The following is a 23,772-nucleotide window of genomic DNA, read 5'->3' on the forward strand; positions in this document are numbered from 1 at the left end:
TCGCGACGGTATGCATGCTTCACATGATCTGCGATCCAAACAAAACCGCTTGAAACTGGGCTTCGTTCTTTTGCCCCGCTTTTCACGACTTCCAACGGTGGTGCCAAGAGAGACGCCAGCCAAAGTGTACTGTGAGAAGTTCTCCGCGTTGCTACTTCGGCTAGCAAATGGTTTCAGCAAACGTGTGTCGCCGAGGTCGGCATCGTTATCTCTGCTCCGGAATCAGATCATGGCTTCAGCGTGCTTTAGCCAACGTTAAATGCATGCACATGCACGAAAGCGAAACGTAAGGTGTTGTTGGTATAAATTAAATGGTGAGATAATTGTCTTTTGTTGTCTTCATGACTCATGAGCCGGGGACGGTGGTGTCGCATGTAAACACAGAAGCCCGAAAACGTGAAGTTGGTTGAGGTGAAGGAAAAAAAGAACAGCTTCTGTTCAAAGGTAAGAAATCTGTACCATATGGTCGTGTTTTCGTGTCAACATTACAACACGTAAGGCGTGGTACGGAAGAGATTGGTGTGTTGTTTTGTCCGCTACAAATTAGTACATGATTTCTGAAAGGTTACGTGCTATCGCGCATGATCGATCGCAATGGCAAATTGATGTGGAAATAATTGAACATGAATATATTACCAATTACTAAATTATTGAATAAATTGAAAGTTAAAATAACATGAATAAATTACAAACTTAACTTAACCAGATTATCCATCATCTTAAGCGAAATTTTTCTCTCATGCAATCGCCAAACAAACAAATCATTCAAACGTCGTCGCTGTAGTTTGATGTTCTTAAATTTACGATTTGATTACTGACCGTCTCGGCACCGTGCCGTGCAACTTGTCTCAACAAGACTCCACTTCACGAGCACGCATCGTTTGCCATATTATCAGCTCACTTTCTCACATGTCACAAGTGGTTCCACAATTGATGCATTGCTCAAGCCGGTTGCGATGATGTCAGCCGGACAGCTACTCGCTGAACAAACAAGCGTCATCCGCCCGGTTGAACGAAAGCATAATCGAAAATGACAGCACTCGTTTTCCGATCGCAATACATTATCGTTCTTTCTCGCTTTTTGTTGCCATTTATGTCATGGCATCTTCCGATGCGCGAAGATAAAACATATGCGTAAGTGTATTATGCGGCGATTGAGGGTAGTGCACCGGTTTTCTCATCCATTCTACTCACGCACTACGTACGGAGCTGGCTCGACATGCAATGTGTGTGTGAGTGTGTGTGTGCGAGTATGTCTGCATGGTTTTTGGATGCATCTACAAACGATGCCGACTCCAAGCTGTAGGTGAGCGTGCTGCACGGTTGGAATTGTACGCGAGTGAAACAGTGAGGCCCAATGTAATATGCTATGGCGTGTGTCAAAAGTTAAAGTTACTACTTTTACGACTCCCAGGCTATATAGATAAAAATGGTGCCAATGGTAAGGGAGAACATTGTAGTGGATTTTTGGGGGGAAACCCCGTCAAAAATCTAATTAATATAGAAATAACATCTACAATACAAATAGACATGGGAAAAAACATGCTTAGCATTTTTAACTCTTCAATTTTCTGATGGGAGATGTGTAATGATAAAATAAGATACGTAATTTGGTTACCCAAGCATTTAAAGCTTAAAAAAAAATAATACCTTTATTTCATTCTTAAATATACTTGAAACAAACTACTTTACTTTAAACAGACAGCAATCAATTTACTACCAATGATGAGTTCATTCATCATCAAGCATCTTGTTAAAGTTGTTGAACGTTTGAGTGCGAGATTCACCCCATGAAGTACGATACACTCACATGGAACGTGAAAACCCAGATTCAACACAGTTACGGCCAGAAGAAGATGGGACAGAAGATGATTCAATCCGATACCCCTTCTTCGTAGCAGCCATCTTCAATGTATGTATGAATGAACAAACGAAATGGCGAGAATCTCACACGAAGAACACATCTCGCTATACATATGCTCGTATTTTACAGCACAGCGAATTATTTGTTCCATCGATCTTATGCTGCTGGTGTTATTTTTTTTTCTCGTTTTACGCCTCCACTGCCCTATCGTTCGGTTCATCGAAAACGCTTTGTACATAATAATATGCTTTCGGTGGGATTGTGACAGGGAAGCCCAAATAACGAACGAGACGTAAAATGCAAATGTGAGATCTTGGGTTCAGATGAGTCTGGCTGTTGCTAGTTTGTTGCTAATTATCTATTGCTTAATTTACCTTACCATAGGTCATCTGGGTGAACCACCGTTGGGTTCATCGCGGATCTGAAGAAGCAAAACGGGGGTTTGGGTAGAGAAACTTTCCCGGTTTTAGAAGAGGTGGAATGTTTTGAGAAATATTTTATAAGCTGTAAAACTGTTTCTATCAAAGAACAGATGAATTTAAACATTGTATCTAAGTGTTTTCAAAACGCAATAAAATGACGGAAAAAAATAGTTTGAGTTCTTTGCCCTCTGGTGCAACGTTATGTTCTCCCCAGCCCCGGGGGTCGGAGCGCATTGGGTACGATCCGAGCTGTGGTTGGCGAAATAAATTGCAGTCCTCCACCGAACCCGACTCTGCATTTATCCGATGCACTCAATCGAACTGTTTGCTATTGCTTGTCCCGAAAAGCAAAAAAAAACGGTCCTCTATGTCGCTCTTCGGCTCTTTCATGTCAACATAAGGCAGTCAGCGATGTGCACCAAACACACACACACACATGCTCGGCGTACCACATTGAGTACGATATTATACTACCGTACTGTCATCGCAGCGATGCACATTGCATCATCTGCAAACGCGGGCGACGGGGGTACCCGCGACTTGGAGGGATCGGTACGGTTTCGCGGTAAAGTAAATTATAATCAAGTTTCATAGGCGAAAGATTTCACCACCACGCAGACGACGAACCCTCCGCTGCTGCTGCTGGTTCAAGTGAAGAGCGATTCCGTCCTCACCTTCCCGGTGGGATTTACCACTGGCGGAATGGTGGAATGTGTCCAACGCCTTCCGAGAATGTCGACTTCCTTTCAACAAACCGCAGTCGGTTGCCGAATTCACCTGCCCGGTATGGAGCTTCGCTTCACTAGGTCAAACGTCAAGAGAACGGGAGAGAAAGAGAGAGAGAGAGAGAGAGAGAGAGAGAGAGAGAGAGAGTGCATAAAACGGGTAAAACACAAAACAAGCGTACATATATGCGTGCACAGGTTTAGTATTCCATCCAGGTCACGCACATGATTGATTATTTATGCATCTCTCGGTCGATGAATTGACGTCGGCTTTCCGTTTGGGAAGCGATCGAGCTGATGGCAACAAATCTGACGCACGTTGTTGAAGTCAACATTTTATTTTATTTCTTTGTTTATTTTAATGACTTTTATTTGTTTGTTTATTTTTTTACAAAATTCTATTTAACTATATGCTCACTACACCACGTTAAGAGTCTCGATAAAAAGCTTTCAACAGTGAAATTTCTCATCACCCATCCCACCTCCTTCTGATTCGTTTATTTTGCCAACCATGTACTGAAATGCGATAAAAACATCCACGGAAGTGCAATAAATCTCGCGCAATATCAATTTACGACGTGGGCAAGGCTGGCGCGGACACTCAAATACACTCGCACGCACACTCACATGTCCACGAATTGCATAACTGGAATGACACAGTTTTCTTCACGACATTCACGAGTCCACGGTGGACCGAGTGTGGGGAATTTGCACAAGGATTATTTATTCGTTGACAAAACGCCAGCGAATTTCGAACACGGAATCATCGATGGGGGAAGGTATGGGAAGGGAACCCGGACTGCGGGCGGACTGTTCTTTCGCCCTGTCCTGAGGTCCAGATGCGGGTGGAATAAAATCACAACTCTCGATTGTCCACTAGCCGGTAAGGACGGCTAATGTATTGCTGCAAGCCCAGACATCAGTGGAAATCATACATCTGGACAGTTTTACCTTTTCCTTGAAGTACAAAGGGAGCCATACTGGTGTCACAATGCGCAGTATTACACCATGCCTATAAGATTCGATGGCTTATGATAGGGTGGGACATTGCTAAATAGATTTCGCTCACCTACCAGGAAAGGCTTTTTACTGTTGAAAAACGTCCCGAAACGACAAACAATCGATTGTTCCAATAAAAAGAGCGTTGTAGTTTCGTACGGTGTTTGCACCAAACTCAGTACAGTATCTCTACTGTGCAGCTGAAAATGTGCAACGAACTTGATACAAAGTGATAGAGGTTTTCTGCATTCTTGCATGCGGCAGCAATAACGTAAACCAACATGGACCAGATATGCGCCATCGGGAAGGTAGGGCGTTTTGTTTAATAATGGTTGGTTGGTTTACTTATTTTTATAGAGACTTTGAGGTCTAGCTCATTCGCCTCTTTTTTGTTTAATAATGAACGTTTAGCGAACCAGATATGGAGCGTTCCTCATCTCATCGAACCAACCCAAAAGTCTATTACATAATGGAGCTGTAGCTAGTCCCCTTTGGCCCAAGGCTCCGGTGTTCCTCTAGAGCCTGGGCTAGCTACCCGGGTGGCGATAGAAAGCATAAAATGATGTCTTACGCGTTGCAGCGCAGATCTTGCTCCAACATTGGACAGTAGCACAACGGGAACCTGCTGCAGGCAAACCGGTAGGTGGGAAAATCATGCAAAACTTCTATCCCAGAAGAGACTTGTACAGCTCCAGCAGTACGATTTTAGTTAAGATCGTGCTGTAGCACGAGTTTAGCTTCATTTTACACATAAAAACGACACCAACACTATATTGCATCGCAGCAACACGGCCAGCGACGATGGTGATGGAAAAGAAAATTCGCGTCACAAGATGATGCTACTGGTTTGCTCGTTTTCTTAGCAGCTTGCATCAAACAGCGTGGACCACCGTCAGTTGCACCGTCTGCAGCCCACTGAGGGTAAATGTGTATGACGAAAACTTGCTTCCATGCTTTACGAAATGTTGTGATACAAAAACATAAACAGATTGCAGCCAGTGGACCAGCGGCAGGTAGGAAGCTGTGTACAGCGTTCAGCAAAACCATTGTAGCATTCGGCAGCCCATTTTTTCAGGTTGTCATGATCTTCGTGGTAGCCTTGGGCACACATTTTAGCAATGTACGGTAGTGCTGAATGCAAGGGTCAGTGAAGATTAGTCGTTTTTCTTTAGTTTGCCAGCTGAATTTAAAGCTATTTTTTTGCTGCACGCTGTTTATTCTCGAAAACAAGCGTTTTTGGATCAACATCAAGAGCAGAGTAATATTTTGCCATTGGCACTCTTCTGAAAAGTTTTTACATATTTTTTTTCTAACCACATCACCTTCCAAAACAGTATTTAGTGCAGTTTGAAGCGTTACGCTAATGTTTATTACGTAATGTCGCAAAAAAAATGGTAACACATTACCCAATTATGTTGAAGTTGTTTTTATATTCAAAGCAGGAGAAAGGAAGCCTTCTTACCGGTGGGCATAAACATAGCATTGAACGGTAAGTGTCTCAATCGACATGAGCAGCATGATGGGGCCGATCTTGCAAGATTCTTCCCACCGAACAGTGAACCATCACTGACCGATGAAAGAACTCATTTCAATTACACAACCACCTACGGTCGACCGCAGACCGCAAACCATTCAGCGAGCGTGTTTGCATTCCTAATAATTACCCGCTCAAGAGAGCACATAAAATATGATTGATACCAATGCGTCGCAGCACGGTAGCCGTGTACAAGCATCTGCGACACCCGCCGGAACGCGAGCACGTCTGATCGATGGCCGATCGGTCGCTGTCACCCGTCGCTAGCAAGAATCCGCCAACGACGGCTGGTACTGTGTGTTCTTTGCAGTTGAAAATTGGCAGCTCTTTTTGCTTCATTTCTTATGCCTACGCATGCGCTGCTGGCAATATTTGTCCACCGTCGGAATACGCGGATGTTTCGACTGTAGTCTACCTTTGCCCGTTCGAAAGATATGTCGATCATCGAACGTACTTGAACCGCACCGAACCGTACATTCTTCTTCTTCTTGCAGCTCGTGTCTCAAGAGGCCCTCGCCAGAGGAAATTTAACGACATTGTCAACCCCCTGCCGTTCTCGCATCTCGTGTGCAAATATGTGACGTTTATTGCTGTCGGGGGTGCATTGCAGGCCCCCAACACATCTTGCATCCTGCAGACGAGGAAAAAAGTGTACCATTTGGAGACGAAGTTGAATTGCAAAAAGATGAACGAAACACAAAACTACCCCTGTAGAGCGTACGTTGATCGCACGATGAGAGATTTAATTACCGGCCGACGCTTGCCGCTTGTCCGACCTGTGCAGGCACGAGCACGTGTAGATGTAGGGAGCCGTTTTTGCGCCACTAGCTGACAGAACCCATTTAGGACACAAGCGTTCAGCACCACAGCATACCAACCGAGGCTGCTCGCGTTCTTTCGTATAGCTGTGTGTGTGTGTGTGTGTGTGTGTGTGTGTGTGTGTGTGTGTGTGTGTGTGTGTGTGTGTGTGTGTGTGTGTGTGTGTATGAACGCGTTTTGCTTTTACGCTTCCTTACACTTCTTTCTATCGGCAATTCGCTAGGGTCATTTCCTTGAGCGAACGTACCGGCCATTTAAAATGCGCTCAAGTTTAGCGCACTAATGACACGCGAGTGTGCGCGAAAACAGTCTCCGAACGGTGCGTGGTTGGAGGCTGCGCAGCACAAAGATCGTTCGCGTAGAGTGCAGCAGTAATGGTGTGGGGAAGCACATTTTCGCAAGCGTGCGATTTGTAGCTGCTTGCAGAATGGTAGAACGACACCGAATGATGGAGGAGTTAAGAAAGAGAGAGAGAGAGCGGTGCCACCTTCACCGAATTTCAGCCGATTCAGCCAGCAAGCAAGTCTTTGTGTCCTGGTTTACTGAGTCACAGTCGGGCTGCTACTTACCTTTGCTCTATTTTATCATCTTTGTTTTTTTTTTTTTGAATGGTTTACAATTCCCATTGATCACCCTATCGATATAAGCACCTTGCTGAAAACCCCAAGCGCCGAGCAAATAAACAATAAATCAAAAGATTTCGTGAAGGTAAACCATAAGCGACGAACCTCCCATTGTAAAGCCTCGCTGCTTCTGTGGTCGACAGCGGTGGCACGAAGCAACAATTATGCGATTGCTTTAGCCACTCTGGAGGCAACGAGAGACCCTTCGCGATAATCGGTGCCCTGGGTGGCGCCTGGTGTAATAAATTGATCGTCAATATTCAATCTCACTCTGAAGCCAGCATTCGGGCACAAGAGCATTTATGAGCAGTTGCGAGCTGTTGCGAACGGGTAGTGAAGGTGTGATATGATTAAGGATCGCTTGTTTATTAACGGGCATAAATCATACCCCGGAATGGTAGCATACATCAAACGATTTCATCAACTGCCATTCGGGAATGGTCCCCAGGCGGGAGCAACAGTTTTAAGGGCACCACAAACGAGGCCAATTAGTTTTACACAGAGCGGTAAACGTGTGGTTGAGTTGGGAGAAGATTAAGTAGCAAATTTTCTTTTGCAATTTTATTAGCTTTAGATGATCCTGTCTCTCAGTGCTTTGTACACAACAGTTTGAAGTATTGTTCGTTTGCACAACGAGGTTTTTTTCATAATGCTGACCATGCAATTGATTGCAGCAACAAACTGCTTCGTCACAAGGTCCTCTGAGCACTTCTTAACATAGTTTCAAGTTTATGGATGAACATTTGCATGACCACTCACTGGCTAAGCTAATCACTACAAGAAAAGGGAATGGATCAGAAAAAAGATAAACAACGATACCTCCATTGGTCAATCTGGAATGGAATGGATTGCAGCACAAGTGCATTACTACATTAATTCAAGGTGCCAGTGTCTAAGTGTATCCTCACGATACGCTTAGGAAGGTGGTGTGAAAGTATTCAGGACTTTTAAAAGAAACCACTTTCAGTAGAGAATTAATAGCAACAATTATGTCTTTACTTTATGAGAGCAGCTTGTCTTGTACAGTTACTCAAATACCTAATGACACATCTACGTATGGTAATGATTTGTTCTGGATACGAAATATAAATTTTAAAGATACTTCCAAGATAAATGAAATATTGTTAAATGATGTTATTTTTATTTAATGGCTTGTAATTTATGAACCCGAATAAGTAAGCCTCAGCCAATAAAATGAAACAAACATGATTATATTACTAGGGTTTTGCTGTAAAAATTATAGTACAGGACTACATTTAATAACTTTTTTGGCTGATAAGTTGTGAATTTCAAATTGATTTTATATTGCACGGAGAAAGATTATTTAAAATGATATCCTCTGACTTTGAGAAATTGACATCAAGATTCTGGAGTATTGTTGTCTTGAATTATATTAAAAAAATGTTTTTGAGATTTGCACAGAGTATTCATTTTTTGAAAATACTTTAAAACCAATTCAATAACAAATTTAAGAATTAATAGCATATTTTATCAATACTATTTTCGATCAAAATTTATTCGCATTTATAAAGTGCATCACACATTATAATCATATTTACCATGCCATTTCATGACTGAGCTGCACAAACGATTGATTGATCGTATCAGCTCAAGATCATCGTTACCTATCAACAGCAAAGGCTATTCTACTCACATTAAAATTAAACTTTTCTGGAAATTTATGATCAGACAATTACTATCATCCTAATGGTGTGCATGCGATCCTGTGCAAGATGCTCTCGTTGATCACGCTGTTCTTGGTGAATTTTGAAACCTCTTTTTGTGGATGCTTCAACCATCGCAATTGCACGGCGGTAGACTAAAAGCGGAACGGTCACGGAATCATGACGGTGACGCTCTGAGGAACCAGAAAAAGAGGCCTCCTCGGCTAGAGGTCATGCCAAGACGGCAATCGATCGATTGGATCGACTCTTTTACGGATTGGCCCGGTACGATGAAGCAATCGTACCCACACCGGACACCGGTAATTCCAACGGTGAGCGGAAAAGCACGATCAACCGCGTTACAAAGTGAAAGCCCATGCAAAGCGGAGGAGCGGAACACGGCAACCAGCATAATGCAGCAAATGTGGGACGGTTGGAAGCGCGACTAAAATCAGGCCACCAAGTCAATAGGGAAACGACCTTGAACTGGCTGGCACAGTGTTCCTCTTACCGCATCGGTATGCTGTTTTTTTTTTTGGCTCCCGCCGGACACTTGACGCATGAAGATCGCACAAAAAGGAAGGCCTTTCCTTACAAAAATGAAATTAAAAAAAAATACGCTCAAGCAGACGAGTATGCGCGACAAACAGCACGTCACATTGCGCGCGCGCGTGTTTCGCCAAAAAGCCCTCGGCAGGTGTGCAGTGCATAAATGAAGGGCAACGGAGGGACGGTTTTTTTTCGGACCGTGCGAGCCGGACACAAAGCCGGCAGGGTGATGTGGGTCAACCGAAGAAGCGATGACAAATCGAAACTTGGCACAACAAAAAGCAGCTACCGTAGAGGATCCTTTATTTCGGTTTTGTACCGCAACCGCAAAACGAGACAGGGTAAGCAACATGTTACGTAAATTCGGACCATAGTTTGATGCACCGGTTAATTAAGCTTTGAAGCGATGATGATGATCGGTTCAGCATACCGTGTTGTCACTGTCTGTTTTTATATTTTGCATCACAAAACCGCACGCACTCGTCCGAAAACGAAAATCTTCATGACAAATCCCTCAGCACGGCGAAATGGGTTTAAGCTGCAACTGCGCTGGCGTAGCTCTTGGTCTTACAACATGCAATCGCTTTCATGTCAGCCGGACGACAGTTCTAAGGGGACAGTACACATAGTCGGCATAGTGGAAGCAATTACGGCAAAAGTCACTGTCAAATCCATCAGTTTCTATGCGGGACCGGTTGAGACACATTTATTTTTTGCAATCTTTTCGTTTACCACGGCGGGCATGGTATTTTGTTGATAGGAGCGTAACACAAATTGAATGGTAATTTCAGTGCTTGCTTTTCATCCAATGCTTACAACAGTTATAGCGATGGAATATAAGGCTAGGTGTGCGATAGTTGGGTTCGACATTTTGGATGCTTCCTTTCTTGCAAGATGAACTGATTCGATAACGCTATTTCATAGCAATCAAAGGAGTGGATATGAATTGAATTGTCACCTGTGGCCTTGGTATTTAGAGTACTGAGCCATTTACTACACTTCAAGGTAGGTGACAGCATTATTCAGCCAGTCAATTGGCGCCTATTTTAATGTTTGAAAAGCCGTTTAAAATCAAACCCCTTCGAGAATAGTCAAAAAGTGTACAGAGTATGAATCTACTTTATAATTAGCTTCGATTTAAGATGATTTTGTGAAATTGCATAAAGAGGTTTACATTCTACGCGGAGTAATTTTGTCATTATGCTCAGATAAATTGAGCACATAAAAAAAAAGATCCTTGCCTTTCAATCCTCCAATCCAACAGTCATTTTCAAACCCTCAATAATAAGCGATCAATACTGATGACACCAATTCGCACCAATCCAATGAACAGCAACATCACGAGCGAAGGGATGCATCGTGTCCGCTTATGACATTTCTTTCTTCGTCACATTTGCGAATCGAAACGCTCAAGGTTACGAGGCGATGCACGATGCTCACCTCATCGAAGTGGTGCGAGCCCGCCAACTGAAGACTCCCGTCGTGCCGAGCCGGCTTACGATCATTAGTTGACCTTTTTATTTGCTTTTTCCTACCCATACTCTTACCAGCATGATCGGGCCCGGATTAGGAGCAAATTAAAATGCTACAAAATGAGAAAATTTTCGGGCAATGCGATTTGCGAAACAACTTGCAAGGTGTTGTCCCATTCGTTTCGCGAGAAAAAATTAAACTTAAACAGCAACAGCCGATGAGATCACGATCACTTTCCTGCTTCTCCTGCTTATGTGAAGGAAAGCGAAAGATTAAACCTCATTTATTGTCCGTCAAAATAAGTACAGCTCGTCGCGTAAACGGGTGCGATTTAATCATTCTCTTTAGGTCCGTGTATTCATAGAGCCGTGCATTGAGGCGACGACTAGCCTCCACCGACGCGCTTTCCTGCCGTTTCTTTACCGTGCATAAAATTATGCTCATGATCAACGATCCCTTGATTGCTATCGCACAGGACAGGCTAGGCGGCAGTTGGTAGCGAAGCACTGGCCGGGTATTTATTACATAAAGTGAACTATCCGCAATGGCTGTTATTATTTCACCGCATTCTATCGCTTACCTTTCGCCCTGGGATAAGCATCAGGATCGGGTGCGCTAAACTCGTACGAGAAAATAATCTCACATAAAACCGTTTGCTCGGTGAAAAGTCTTGGTTCGAGGAAAAGATGTTGGGTTAGAAATTGTTCCACTTCAACGATAGATTGAGATCACTCAGGCGGGGGGAATTGCAGCTGCTACTGGGCTTATGCAGCTACTCTACCGGCATCTATCAATCAACCCTATTCACCCCTGTGTCCGCTACCGTAGTGTGTTGCTAAATTGATTGATCAGAATTATCAATCAGCAAAAGCCCACGACCGTGGGCGATGAAAGGACCTTAGCACCCCACGGAACGGAAAGGGTTCATTAAGTCACAGTTCAAGGTACCGTACGAATGTGTGGTGAAATGTAATCAATCATCACTAATCGATCAGATCAGCTGAAGCCCGTTGTGTTGGCCAACCCGCCAATAGAGTCAGCGTGATTTGGACGAATCGCATGAGCTGAACCACGGCTAACGCAACGAACTCGCGACAAAATTTAATTATCCACCCTTTCAGATCCCTCAAATAAAAGGTTTCATTACTGTGAACTCCAAAAACTTAGCCTACCAATAAGCGAAATTATCACTTACTCTCTTGGCAATTAAACTATTTACTCTGCTCTGGGTTTTGACACCCATACCCAATCCGAATGCGATCGATTCAGTTTCAACCAGGCCCTTAATGTAGGCCGTTCCAAAAACGCACGTATGCAGCCCCATTTTTCTCGATCTCGATGATGTCGGGAAACCGTACACGCGTTGTTTTTAAGCACACCAAACCAAACCAAAAACAAGCGAACGTAGCATGAAAACATGTCAGCGATCTTAAGAGAAGGCCCCTCGAACACAATCCACCTGAGCACAATGAGTTGTGGGGGCACCCTACATGGCGCTTTTCGATGCACTCTCCTGTGCTCTTGGCCCCCGGCAGAGTTGCATGCCACATTGTGCAACTACCGAAACCTCCTTCTAGAGGTACGGGTAAGGTGAACGGTTGTGGTTTTGGGCGGATCATTATTTGCCTTATGTGTCGCGGTGGGTTCGGCCACTGGGATGCTATTCATATTGCTAGGCTCCTATTCAGCTACCACACGATCGTGGATGATCAAAGGGGCATAACAAAAATGGGGCGAAAAATAGACAAAGCTCAAAATGTTTCTCGTTGAGCCGCTTATCAACCGGTCACGATCGATGACAACGAATGCAATCTGTTTTGTTTACGGTTTCATATGCTGTTTGAAGGGGGATTATGTTTTCGATTTTTGCTGCTTGTAACATGGTAAATTATTGGCTTTTCATTCCCGTTTTTTCCTCTTTCCAGATACTTTTTCTCCAACGTGCTACAGTTCCAGATCTATCGCGCCCTGTGCACCGCCTCGGGTCAGTACGTACCACAGGATCCCAGCAAACCGTTGCATAAGTGTGACATCTACCGCCAACCGGCAGCCGGTAACATTCTCAAGTGAGTTGCAATCTTTCGTACTTTTTCCCCGCATAAAGCGCTTGGTGGTCATCGTACCAAAGGGAATTAAGATTAAATGTTCGATCGGCTCAGTTTTTGATTCAACCAACAGACATCATTGCGTCAGAAAGAAAGGGTTCCGAAAATGTCACTCCAGTTAATGATTGGGCGGTGTAATGTTTGGGTGATACTGCGAGGGAAAACAGACACGTGTCTGGGTTAACGAGTCAGCTAATGCTTCGCTTCACTTATTACATCAATCTTTCATCCTGGAGTGAAGTTCAGAGTGAACTATATCTTCGTACTCCGTTACATCAACTCACCGAAAAAATACACACAAAAAACTGGTTACCGGCATTTGACAGTTTATTCAGCCATACGCCCGTTCACCAGCGTGTGCATCGATCGTCGGGTGGTTTTGTTTTAGATAATTCGTTTTTGAGCTTGATCCCGATAATAAGGTCACGCCATCGGAAAGTGTACTAAATCCTGTTGGATACAAGTAGTCTTATCCCGTTGCTCAAGTTGTTCGAAGGTTTTGGCTACGATTAGACAGCTAAGCCAATCGATTAAAGCTCAATCAAGGTGTAACTCAACTGGTAATGAAGTGCCTTGTGATATAATAATTATGCCATCAATCCCTTCATTTTCAAATATTTCCAAGTTTGGTCTTGAAAACATAGCTGACAATTTAGTGTCACATCTGATGTCTTTTGTGAGCCTTATAGAAAAAAAAGAAACATACAATGATAGCTTAAAACCCCTAACATGGCTTAAAATGCAAACTTTTTGCATTGTTCGTTACATGTCAACTGTATTAAATGATGATACTTTAATTTAATATTTATTTTTAGAATTCCTATTGATCAAAGGTATAAAATGATAATGGTGCACCAATTTCATCAAAGATATATCAAAGTAAATTCGAGATCTCGCCATAATCCATCAAATACTATCCAAACAAGTCTTCCAAAAGTGCAAGTAAACTCTCGCTGTTATTTTAAACTGATCAACTGTTACTATGTTTGAGTTTATTGAAGACAAAATCAATCTGCTTCAATTATCCACTATCACTTCCCCTAAATTTATTTCCAAAACATTAAAAATCCTTACAACAATTTTTCGGGATAGGAGTTCTTACATACACAATTTTTGTCATAGGTTTTCTTGTCTCTTAAGTAGATTTCAAATTTGATCATTAATTTTTCCAGTAAGTAATAATATGTTCAACAATGAAGAATATGAAATTGATTTTAAATCGATAATTATATATTATAAAGTCTTTTGCTTAGTTTTAAAATAATACTGGCATACATATAACCATTTACAAACGAATTTCAAATTTAAAAAAAATATTCAGCTAGTATCTCCAGAATCTGTGACAGGTTTTAAACGAATAGCCTCCTTCTGCGAAGGCCATTCATCCATCGCGTTCGACTATAATTCTTCCCGTCAAGTGGATCATCTGGCGTAGAAAAGCGAAAGCAGTTTCGCGCCATGCGGCTGATCCATTGGACGGGGTAATTGCGGTTTTTTGACGTTTGATTTGCACCCGCTTGGGAACGCAGGGAAGCTAAGCAGCCACGGCGAATGCTACCACGGTTGCGTAATGCGTACCGAGACCAAGTCGTCAGCGTCGTCATTGCTGTACGCTGCTCCCGGTCACTTGGGTGCATTGAGTGCATCGCTGCAGGTGTTGCGCGTGCTGCAAAGGCAGATGGGATAAGATATTGCGCACACAGTGTAGAATGATCGTAAGTACTGCTGACTTGCGAAAATAAGAAAACACTTTAAGAACAACGCCACCGGGCAAAACACGGGGAGATCTTAATGAACACCGAATGAGCGCTCCTTATCCTTGCATTAGCGATGCCTTTTAGCGTACCTTTTGTGCGCTAACTGATCTGCTTCACGCTAGTGGCCAATTTAATTTACAACCCACACACACTGCTCTGGCACAGTCCATTTTCTTCAATTTAACCGATCACTGATCTTTTTTTCTCTCTTCATCTTTCCCCCTTTCTGCAAATACATAGAAAGCTGATGGAACGCGGAACGTCACAGCCGTGGCAGCAGGTCCTGCAGGAGGTGATCGGCGAGGGCCGGCTGGACGGGTCGGCATTGCGTGAGTTTTTCCGACCGCTTGAGGAATGGCTGCGGAATGAGAACCTGCGCAACAACGAGTACGTCGGCTGGATCTACGATGGTGACTACTGCAAGCACAGCATCGAGACGGCCAATCTACAAGTGTTCGGTGGCTTCTACAATGTTGCAGTCGAGGTGCAGCTTACCAGCTGGCTGATGCTTATGCTGAGCTCCTGCTTGGTCGTGATGCGAACGTTCGCCAGCGTCGGCTAAGATAGATCGGTCAGGAAAGAAATGGGCCAACCAATGCCCGATGTGGTCGTTAAAGTGAGCAGGATTGTTCGTGGTTCAGTTTCAGTAAAGTGGCTTAGTTTGGTAGACAAAATGCAGAAGTAGAAGCGTTAGACGTAAGTTAAATCATAATAAATAGAGAAAAAAACTAGACTGCCTCTTTGGAGTATGACATACGATCCAAAATGACTCGTCAAGTTCATTGTCGTCCGGTCGCTGCATCCAGGAAATCGGAACATACAGGGCCAGTCAACTTGTCCCTTGCCAGCGGCCACTGACGGAGCGCAACAATTTGCCTCAATTGAGTTGGGCCGATGGTGCGGTTGTTTTGTTTTCGCTTTTGATGGGGTGTGTCGTTTTGCTTCAGCTTCCTTAAGTGCTGCAGTAGAGATGAAACAGAGGGAGAGTTTGGCAATTGGATCCATGCCTTGAGAAGGAAGCATGGGAGCGTAGGGTTTTCTTGGAGATGATGATTCATTCCCAGACCACTTTAAAACTGGGAATAGTTTTTTTTGTATGTTTTTTATGGGGACATATGTATTTTTTTATGTGGACATATAAAGACTATTTGTGAAAGAAAACATTGCATTGTCGTTGCTATAGGCTAAGACTACAAATATTCTATATATCAAAAACTAATTGTAATTTTCCTTTTCCGTTTTTCTCGAAACATTTTTTCACACTTTATATCCAAATCAAACCATAAAATTTCGAGCTTTACCACCTTACTCCTAACATACATCGTATCCGAATCACGGTGACAAATGTGTAACCTTCCAAAGGCCAGTTCACGGACTACCGTTGCCCACTTTGGACAGCAGCAACAACACACTGTTCACATGTGCTGACCTGCGTGCGTGACATCGACCCAGCGACAGTTGGAAACAACATCCCTTTAGCGGACGAGACTAGACACGGACTGGACAGGGCACGGAACACCACCGACTGCCCCGGCGCGGCCAAGATCAAGTGCATACGCATATGGGCAGCCCTGTGTGTGTGACAGATGCAAGCCAAATGCGTCTAACGCCAACTATGCCCCGAGCCACGTTGGATCCAACTTGGAAGCGCTCAATTGAATTTGATCGTGTTTCATCTCGTTACAATTTCCGACCCAAGATGATGCTGATGATCCTTCGCGAGATTGGCAGCTCAGCTCGGGAGAAGGAAGCAGCGCGCACCGTACGCTATCAGTGTTCCGTTGACTTCTGACCGATGCGAAACGGGATAAGCGCGTGCGTGAAAGCGGTGTTGCGAGAGATTTTCTACCAGTGTTTTTGTTATGTTATCTTTTTATTAAAAATATCTGTGGTTGGGGCAAATTTTAGAAGGAAAAAATAATCCTAAACCAGCATTATAAAAGTGACAATTCTAAGGAAGCTTGTGACAGTGTTTAGTGCTTCAGAATGTGGAGTTGTTGAAACAAAAAACCATGCAGCATCATCACCTCAACTACAGTCGAGTGCAGTGTGGAGCAATTTCGATTCTATTGGTGCTTCTGATCACCTCCCGTGTCTGCTCTTTGCAAGGTGACAATGTGTGCTATCGTTACGAGAGGTAAACAAGTGTTTCAAATCGTTCGCTTCACGGCCATGCTATTTGATTCAAAGACACCCTTGCAAGGTCGTCAAATCGGTAGGCAAGTGAGACAAAACAGATCCTCCCTCCGAAAATGGAATACTATTAGTATAAAGCTTATAATCTGAACGGTTAATTCATTAAACGAGCTATTATGTCTTTACCCTGCGAACAAAGCAACGACCATTCCCTCCCGGCTACGAACGTTACAGCCTCCGTACACTTCACTTCCCTGCAGGTGTCAATAGCTGCCTTATTAATTGGATAATGTAATGGATCGTAATTCGCTATGAGAACTGTACACCTTTCCACCTTCTCCCTGTTTCGGGAAACAGTGCTCCTCCTGCCCAGAAGGGGCAATAAAGTAACACCCTTGCCTTGGGCACTCGAACGGTGCTGCCGAGTGGGCTGCGGACCTTTGCTCTGGCTGACACCGTTGCTGCTGGGCACCATTTCACCCGAACAATTGCTCCGGTTAGTGCCATTCGGGGTGGAAAAAAAGAGGTTGAGAGCGATTGGCAGAGAGCCGACCTGGCAGTAGTGTTTTGTTGAGGTTTTGCTACAAACTAACTGCTGCTGCCCGGTGACCGTCAGCTGTGGAGCGTGGATTGTGGTGCAGTAACGGCCTTCTCCTCGGGACAGGGGCGGTTTTTGCATCTCCGTAATCAGCGTCTCCAAAGCTTCGCGGTGTTATGGAATAGAGTTGTGCTTTTGCCTCCTAATAGTGGCGTGCCATTCGATGGTAAAACCGTTTCACGTCGAAGTCGCGCCAAAAAGAGGGCAAAACCCGGGGAGTGCACCCGGTGAGATGTTTCCGCATTTTTGTACCATTCTTTGGGACGGATGCCGCACGGACAGGCTGGACAGACTTCCTGTCGCATCGATAACGGCCGTCGTTCGTGTATTTCTGGTTGTCAATATTGCATAATGCCGATGGTTGCAGTTTTTCTCGTCTCATTTTTTGTGCCATCGTGGTTCCGTGGGGCCGTGAGTGTCATTTTTCCTATCCATTGCACACCTATAATGATTGATGAGAAAACTTTCAAACGCATCGCACGTTACGCGTGCGACCACACTAACGAGTCGACCGAAAGGATGTCCAGCGGCGATGGTGGGTTTAGCCGTTCAACGAACCAGTTAAATGGTGTCTAAAATCGGTCAAATTTGATTGCTGGTATGGGATGCAAGGGAGCGTACGGGAGCGTACGCACCGGAGTAGTGCAGCAGGACGGTGGCGGCTGGTAGCGAGTGTACACACAATCTCGTGCGAGTAGATGCGTGTTACAGTTTTGGGATGAAATGGGCGCAAATGAGGCTCGGAAATGAGTCGGAAAAGGAGCAGACACTTGCGTAACTGGCGGCTCGCACATTTAGCGACTTGCGTGCGATGGTGTTTGCGGGAACATAAATCAGTGTGATTGCGCGAACGACAACAAGGTTACATTGTGGCTCATGTTTTCTTTATCTGCATGGAAATGCAATTAGTATTATATTATTCGTGAAGTGTAATATCCAACAGCACATGGTTACATTTATTACAATTGTGTGTATTAATATGCAGGCACTCATTTGTAAACTATTGCACACTTAAGGAGGCAATACGTTTTAGGGAGATAAATTAAACATTTTAATAGTATGTGTATGATTTTTATAAACTTCAATTTCTTCTAGTTCACACTTACATAAGCAGCCAAATAATGGGTGCTTCTCTATCCAATAGTTTTCGAACAATACAAAATGCTTCTTTATGTAGCCTTTTGCACAGAAAATCGCAATTTTTACCATAAATACGTAAAATTTAATAAATATAATGCTTAAACGCATAACAGCATTGATCTTAATCATATAATCTCAAAATACGTGATTTAATTTGCAAAACGATGCGAAAGGCCTCTAAAAAACCAACTTGAGTGATTTAAAAATCAAATTGCGCTATAGAAAATAGCATCGATGCGGTGAAACAACAACTTTTGACAGCTAAACTGCATCTTGAGCTTCTGAAATTGTTTTGCTGACATTCTATTCTGACTTGTAAAACCCTGTAATGACCTAAGACACGAAATTCCTAGCTCTCTAAACAATTAATTTAATTGTTTACATTTCTCACTACTTAAGGCATTTTGTTGCATAACAATTCTAACGATCAACGAAAAGAACAAGTCTACTAGATTGTGACTAGCGTTGTGTTTTACACCTTCAACTCTTCACTTCTCAACTCAGTGCTTCAAGGAACGTCTCCGGCTTTTGCCGTGGCCGCAGTGAATTGCGATGCAAATCTTATTTTTGCTATGTATTATTTTTTTCAATTGAATACGGCCCGTTGAACATTTAATAAATAATAATAATAATATCTCATGGAATAAATTAAAAAAACTAAATAAAGCGGTTAACATATTTTAATTTTCCATGCAAAGCAAATTATGCAAAGATATGGAAATATGAACATAATTTTAACATACTTGTTTCAATTGACATTACCTCTTACTCCGTTTGCTACACTTAATTCGCTTGCAACAATGAATGCCTTTATAATATTTTTTTTTTAAATGCTCCTCGCATATTTCCAGAACCGGAAAACCAAATTTATTTATTGTTGATGTCTTATTTCTAATATGATCTGAGGTAGTGATGATCTTTTATCACCTGTTACATGTGACATTGAAAATAAATAATTCATTGCAACACAATCTTAAACATTGAAAAGATCTACTGGTTACAATGTTAGGTAAATCACTTTCACTGTAGATACTTTGAACCGTTGAACATTTTTGTGTGTGTTATCGTAACAGCCCACATACACGCTACAATTCCCCTCTAAACAACCAACACACGATCACTCCCTGCACTCCATATGAGCTGAAACATGCTTCCCAACACTTCAAACTAGCTCCCTGTCTTCGTCTCATCGTCTCATCTATCTAATATGTTTGATGTTGCGATGCAATGCAAACTCCAGCAGCAGCAAGAAAGCAAATCTTAACGGCACGAACGCATTTTTATCTCCCCATTTGGTAGCCCGTGGGTACGGACGGCGCGCGAAGCTGACGGGCAATTAAAAACGGGGAAAACGAAAAACCGCCAAATCCATCGAATGTGGGCCACCGCAAACAGCCATGGGATGGGGAAAGATGGGGAGAGCCTAAATGTGAACATCGTGAGTGATGCAATCGAAGCGCGACGATGGCGTGTAGTACGCGTCAGCATCGTACCGCACCGGGAGTAAATCGGGAGCTTGTTCTGACCCGCAAAACTTACTTAGGTCGGTCTCGTTATGGCATTTGCAATTGAAACTGCCAACGGTGATGGATGGAGGGATGGGAAGGGGGAACTTGAAACAATTCGGTCAAAGTTCGCACTGCAAGTGGTACGGTAATGGAGAGTGGATTGAAATGAAAAAAAAAAAACAAAATTATTTTATTCAATTGGAACATGTAAAATAAAATTGTTGATATAATATAAGAGAGCTTAATGTAGTATCATTGGTATTACAGCTACACCGAAACGGAAACCATTCCACGCAATCAAACGGTACAGGTCCTAACGAGACAGTGGTGTCTGGAAATTCCCCCAAGGTGTACCTCCTATCGGACCGAAATTAAGGAAGTGTTCGTTAAGCAGGTAAGGCCAATTATAAACACATAAAAAACCTCTTTTTTCCGTATAAAGCTCGCATAAAATTTCCATTCTACCATTGGCACATCGGTTTGACTCATGGCTACACTGTTCCTTCCATAGCAGTAATAGCAATTCCCACCCATCACGATTCCATAAAGGCAGTCGCTTCCAAAAACATGCAAATGTGCCGCCCGCTCCACCATTCTGCCATTACATTATGCTTGTTTTGCGCGCCAAAATTATTCCAAACCCCGAAAATAAGGAGTGTGCGCCCATAACAGATCGTAAACATCAATTACCGCTATTAGATTTCAGCTCCCCTGCCTCCCATACCTCCCTGCCGAAGGCACAAGAACATAAAATGTCTCGTCCATTATATCATATTGTCACTTCCGTTCCCTAACGAAGGGAGAGGCACTAACGTGGCTGCGGTCGCTTCTTTGTCTTTTGATGCATCGTCACATCTTTCAACGACTGTCAAAACGATGCTCCAACAGACGCACAAAGGCGAAAGGCCGGTCGATAAAACCAACCCCACCAGACAAGACGACACACGGAGCGCTGCACAGAGCAGCCCCCGAGAACAGGAAGCGTACAGTATGAGCGGGCACATTCTCACTATCTAGCCGGCCGCTCGCTTTGACACACGAAACAAAAGCCCATCATTCGTCAAGACGCAGACCATCTTTGCAGGAGGTTTTGATATCTTTGCTACGGTGCGTGCAGGGAGTATCTTCTTCCCATCGCTTAGTTAGTATTCGGTTCTGAGCATCGGGAAGTTTCGGCTACGTCCGCCTTTTGTTTCTCGATCGTCAGAGCAGTGAGCAGTGGGCCTTTAATTTAATCAACTTCATACCAACGAGACGATCGTGCCCGGGTTTGAGGATGTGGATTAATGTGTGGAGTTTTGTGGAAGTAGCGTTCAAGCGAGCGGTCGAGAGCCTGGGAAATGAAAATGGTAATATCGGAAAGAATATCATAACAAGTCTTGGTAGACCGTTTGGAATGGTACTGAAGCGAAAGGAGGAAGTTTACATTGAAAAATAGCAATTTAAATGCGTTAAACACGATTCCGAGAGACATTGGAATTTCCACCCCCATTAATCGATGTGATTCAGTTGCTTAACAATCGAAACATTTTCAATAATATGTATTGTCTTACAGTCTTAAAGTCTTGAACATAACAGCATAACAATTTCCTGTTTTCTCAACAGAAAGCATAAGCAAACAATCTTACTGTATCATTGCGTCATCAAACTTCATTCTACTTAAGGTGCTTGTTTTTGCGATTCGACGTCATAAAACGCTATAGACGCCTGATCGTATGCACGTTGAATGTGTTTATTGCGTCACACCATGTTCGGGACCGCTGCTTCCGGCCGGTTGCTTGAGAAGGTGGTTCTGAATTCTAAACATCACGATCACACTTAACGATGACTGTTTATTGAACTGTTATTAAACCTGAAAACACGGTGCAAAAATTGGCAATTGCAGTTGGTGGCGCTGACGAAGAATGTTTTACAACCTTCTTTACGGTCGTACCATTTCAGAACATCACCAAGACACGCCGCGTGGAGTTCTGTTGCGAAGGGTACCAGGAACGGCGCACCGGAAATGGAACCACCGGTGAGTGTCGTCCAATATGCCGCGGTGGTTGCATCCATGGGGAGTGTCAGACACCGAACGTGTGCAGCTGTGAGGCAGGATTCAGTGGCAAACATTGCTTGCAGAGTAAGCGATTATGGTCCTGTGGATCTGTTGGATCTTTCTTCATTTCTATTTTGTGGTGAAATATTTTGCAGGATGCCGTAATGGGACGTGGGGAGTGAACTGTCGAAATCGATGCCACTGTCAGAATTACTCACTCTGCGACACAAAAACAGGACACTGTCGATGCAATGAAGGCTGGATGGGTAAATAGTTGAGTATTAAACTGAAAAGAAGTTAAATCATCTAGCTCCTGGAATGACATATATTTTTGTGTCTAATCTCTACTTAGCTGTGAAACTCCTTGTCCTTCTGGATTTTACGGGACGATGTGTGTAAGCAAGTGCAATTGCACCACCAGATCCTGTCACCCACAGACTGGAACGTGTATGCCTGATGACGAGATAGTAATGTTTGATAACATCAACCGAACGATAGAGAACAGTTTCTCCTCGGAAAGCACCGAACGGATATCAGCGGAGCAGTGGATCAAAGTCAGTAATGAAACACTTGCAGCGTTGCTCAGCAGTTCCACGGGGTTGGCTGATGTTTCTACCACCACCTCTAGCACTACCACTAGTAGTAGCACTTCTGAGAATAGCACCGCAGCTTCCACTACCTCCTCCTCCACTACCTCCTCTACTACCACTTCAACAACCGAAGCTACTGGACAAATGCTACCAAACGCGACCTACGCCGAATCGTACCACGAGTACCTTCCCAACAACACCGAGATGAGCATGGTTCTAACAAAAGGTCACTCACGAACTGCCAGCAACGAAAGCATGTACGAGCTGGTGACGACTACGTCACGCGTCGAGATCACCTTCATCGATACGGCGGTGAAGAAAATTGAGGATCCCTCCACGATCAACCATACAACGCCGGAGGAGGAGCCCGCTTCTCTGTCAGTCGAAAGCTCCAACGAAACAGACACCCAACTGGTGTACTTGGAATCGGAGAACCATCCCGTTCTGGTGGGCATAACCGAAGATGGGAGCGTGCAGAGTGAGGCAAATGATCGACAGGCGTTCGTCACGATCTCCTGCTTGCTGATCACACTCACCCTGCTAATATCGGTGGTCATCTATATGAAACGTTTGAATCGCAAAACACTTGCCAAACCTACCGCTAGTGTGCCATCGCCGGTGAAGATTGTTGACGAGAGCGTCCAAACGGGGAATGATTCGAACCGCTCGTCGGATCCACTTCCCGATCTGCCCCATGTCACATACACGCGGGTAAAGCCAAAATTGCAACGAAACGGTGATATTGGTAAGTGTATATAAAAGCAAGTTCTGCTACAATCTAAAAGCAAGGCGAAACGTTAAAACTAACTATTATCTTCCCAGAACACTATGACGTTCCGCCGAATAACAGTTTCATACATCGTGCAAAGTCAGCATCCCCTTACAACTACAACTTCTCGGTCAACCAAAAGCAAGCACCCAGAAAGTATAGCCTTGAGCATATCTACGACGAAATTCAGTATCCCCCGTTGGCGGAACTGACGAGCAGTACAGCGTCGCAGTCCGATAAGCCGACGATGCAGCCGGGTGAGAAGGAAGACAGTTATTCCAAACCGATGATTCTGGCGTAGGATAGGGCTAAGTTTGCTTACATGTGGTTCTTATGTTGAACTAAATAAATGTATTTTGTTTAACTTTCCATAAAATAGGAATTGTTTGTTACAACGTGAATATCGCCCGTCTTCAATAATAGCTAACTCGTCGAGAGTTTATATCATCCCAATTTTTT

General features: G+C 43.7%; 2 protein-coding genes across 7 annotated transcripts in view; both read left to right on the forward strand.

Moving 5' to 3' along the window:
* The window catches only part of LOC121597596 (angiotensin-converting enzyme), a 76,776-nt gene extending 61,183 nt beyond the window's left edge, over nt 1-15,593 (forward strand). For all 6 annotated transcript variants that reach the window (XM_041923462.1, XM_041923463.1, XM_041923466.1 and 3 more), the window contains exons 10-11: nt 12,598-12,738; nt 14,775-15,593. In XM_041923462.1, the coding sequence (XP_041779396.1) occupies nt 12,598-12,738; nt 14,775-15,096 (463 nt within the window). In that variant the 3' untranslated portion in view covers nt 15,097-15,593. The remainder of the gene's footprint in view (nt 1-12,597; nt 12,739-14,774) is intronic.
* A 701-nt stretch (nt 15,594-16,294) lies between these two features.
* On the forward strand, nt 16,295-23,738 carry LOC121595835 (multiple epidermal growth factor-like domains protein 11). The gene is made up of 6 exons (XM_041920104.1): nt 16,295-16,671; nt 20,184-20,310; nt 21,858-22,038; nt 22,110-22,227; nt 22,307-23,289; nt 23,367-23,738. The coding sequence occupies exons 1-6, from the start codon at nt 16,547-16,549 to the stop codon at nt 23,612-23,614; spliced, it is 1,782 nt and encodes a 593-aa protein (XP_041776038.1). The 5' UTR covers nt 16,295-16,546; the 3' UTR covers nt 23,615-23,738.
* The last annotated feature ends 34 nt before the right edge of the window (nt 23,739-23,772 follow it).

This window comes from Anopheles merus, chromosome 3R (assembly GCF_017562075.2).
Source record: "Anopheles merus strain MAF chromosome 3R, AmerM5.1, whole genome shotgun sequence".
Taxonomy (NCBI): domain Eukaryota; kingdom Metazoa; phylum Arthropoda; class Insecta; order Diptera; family Culicidae; genus Anopheles; species Anopheles merus.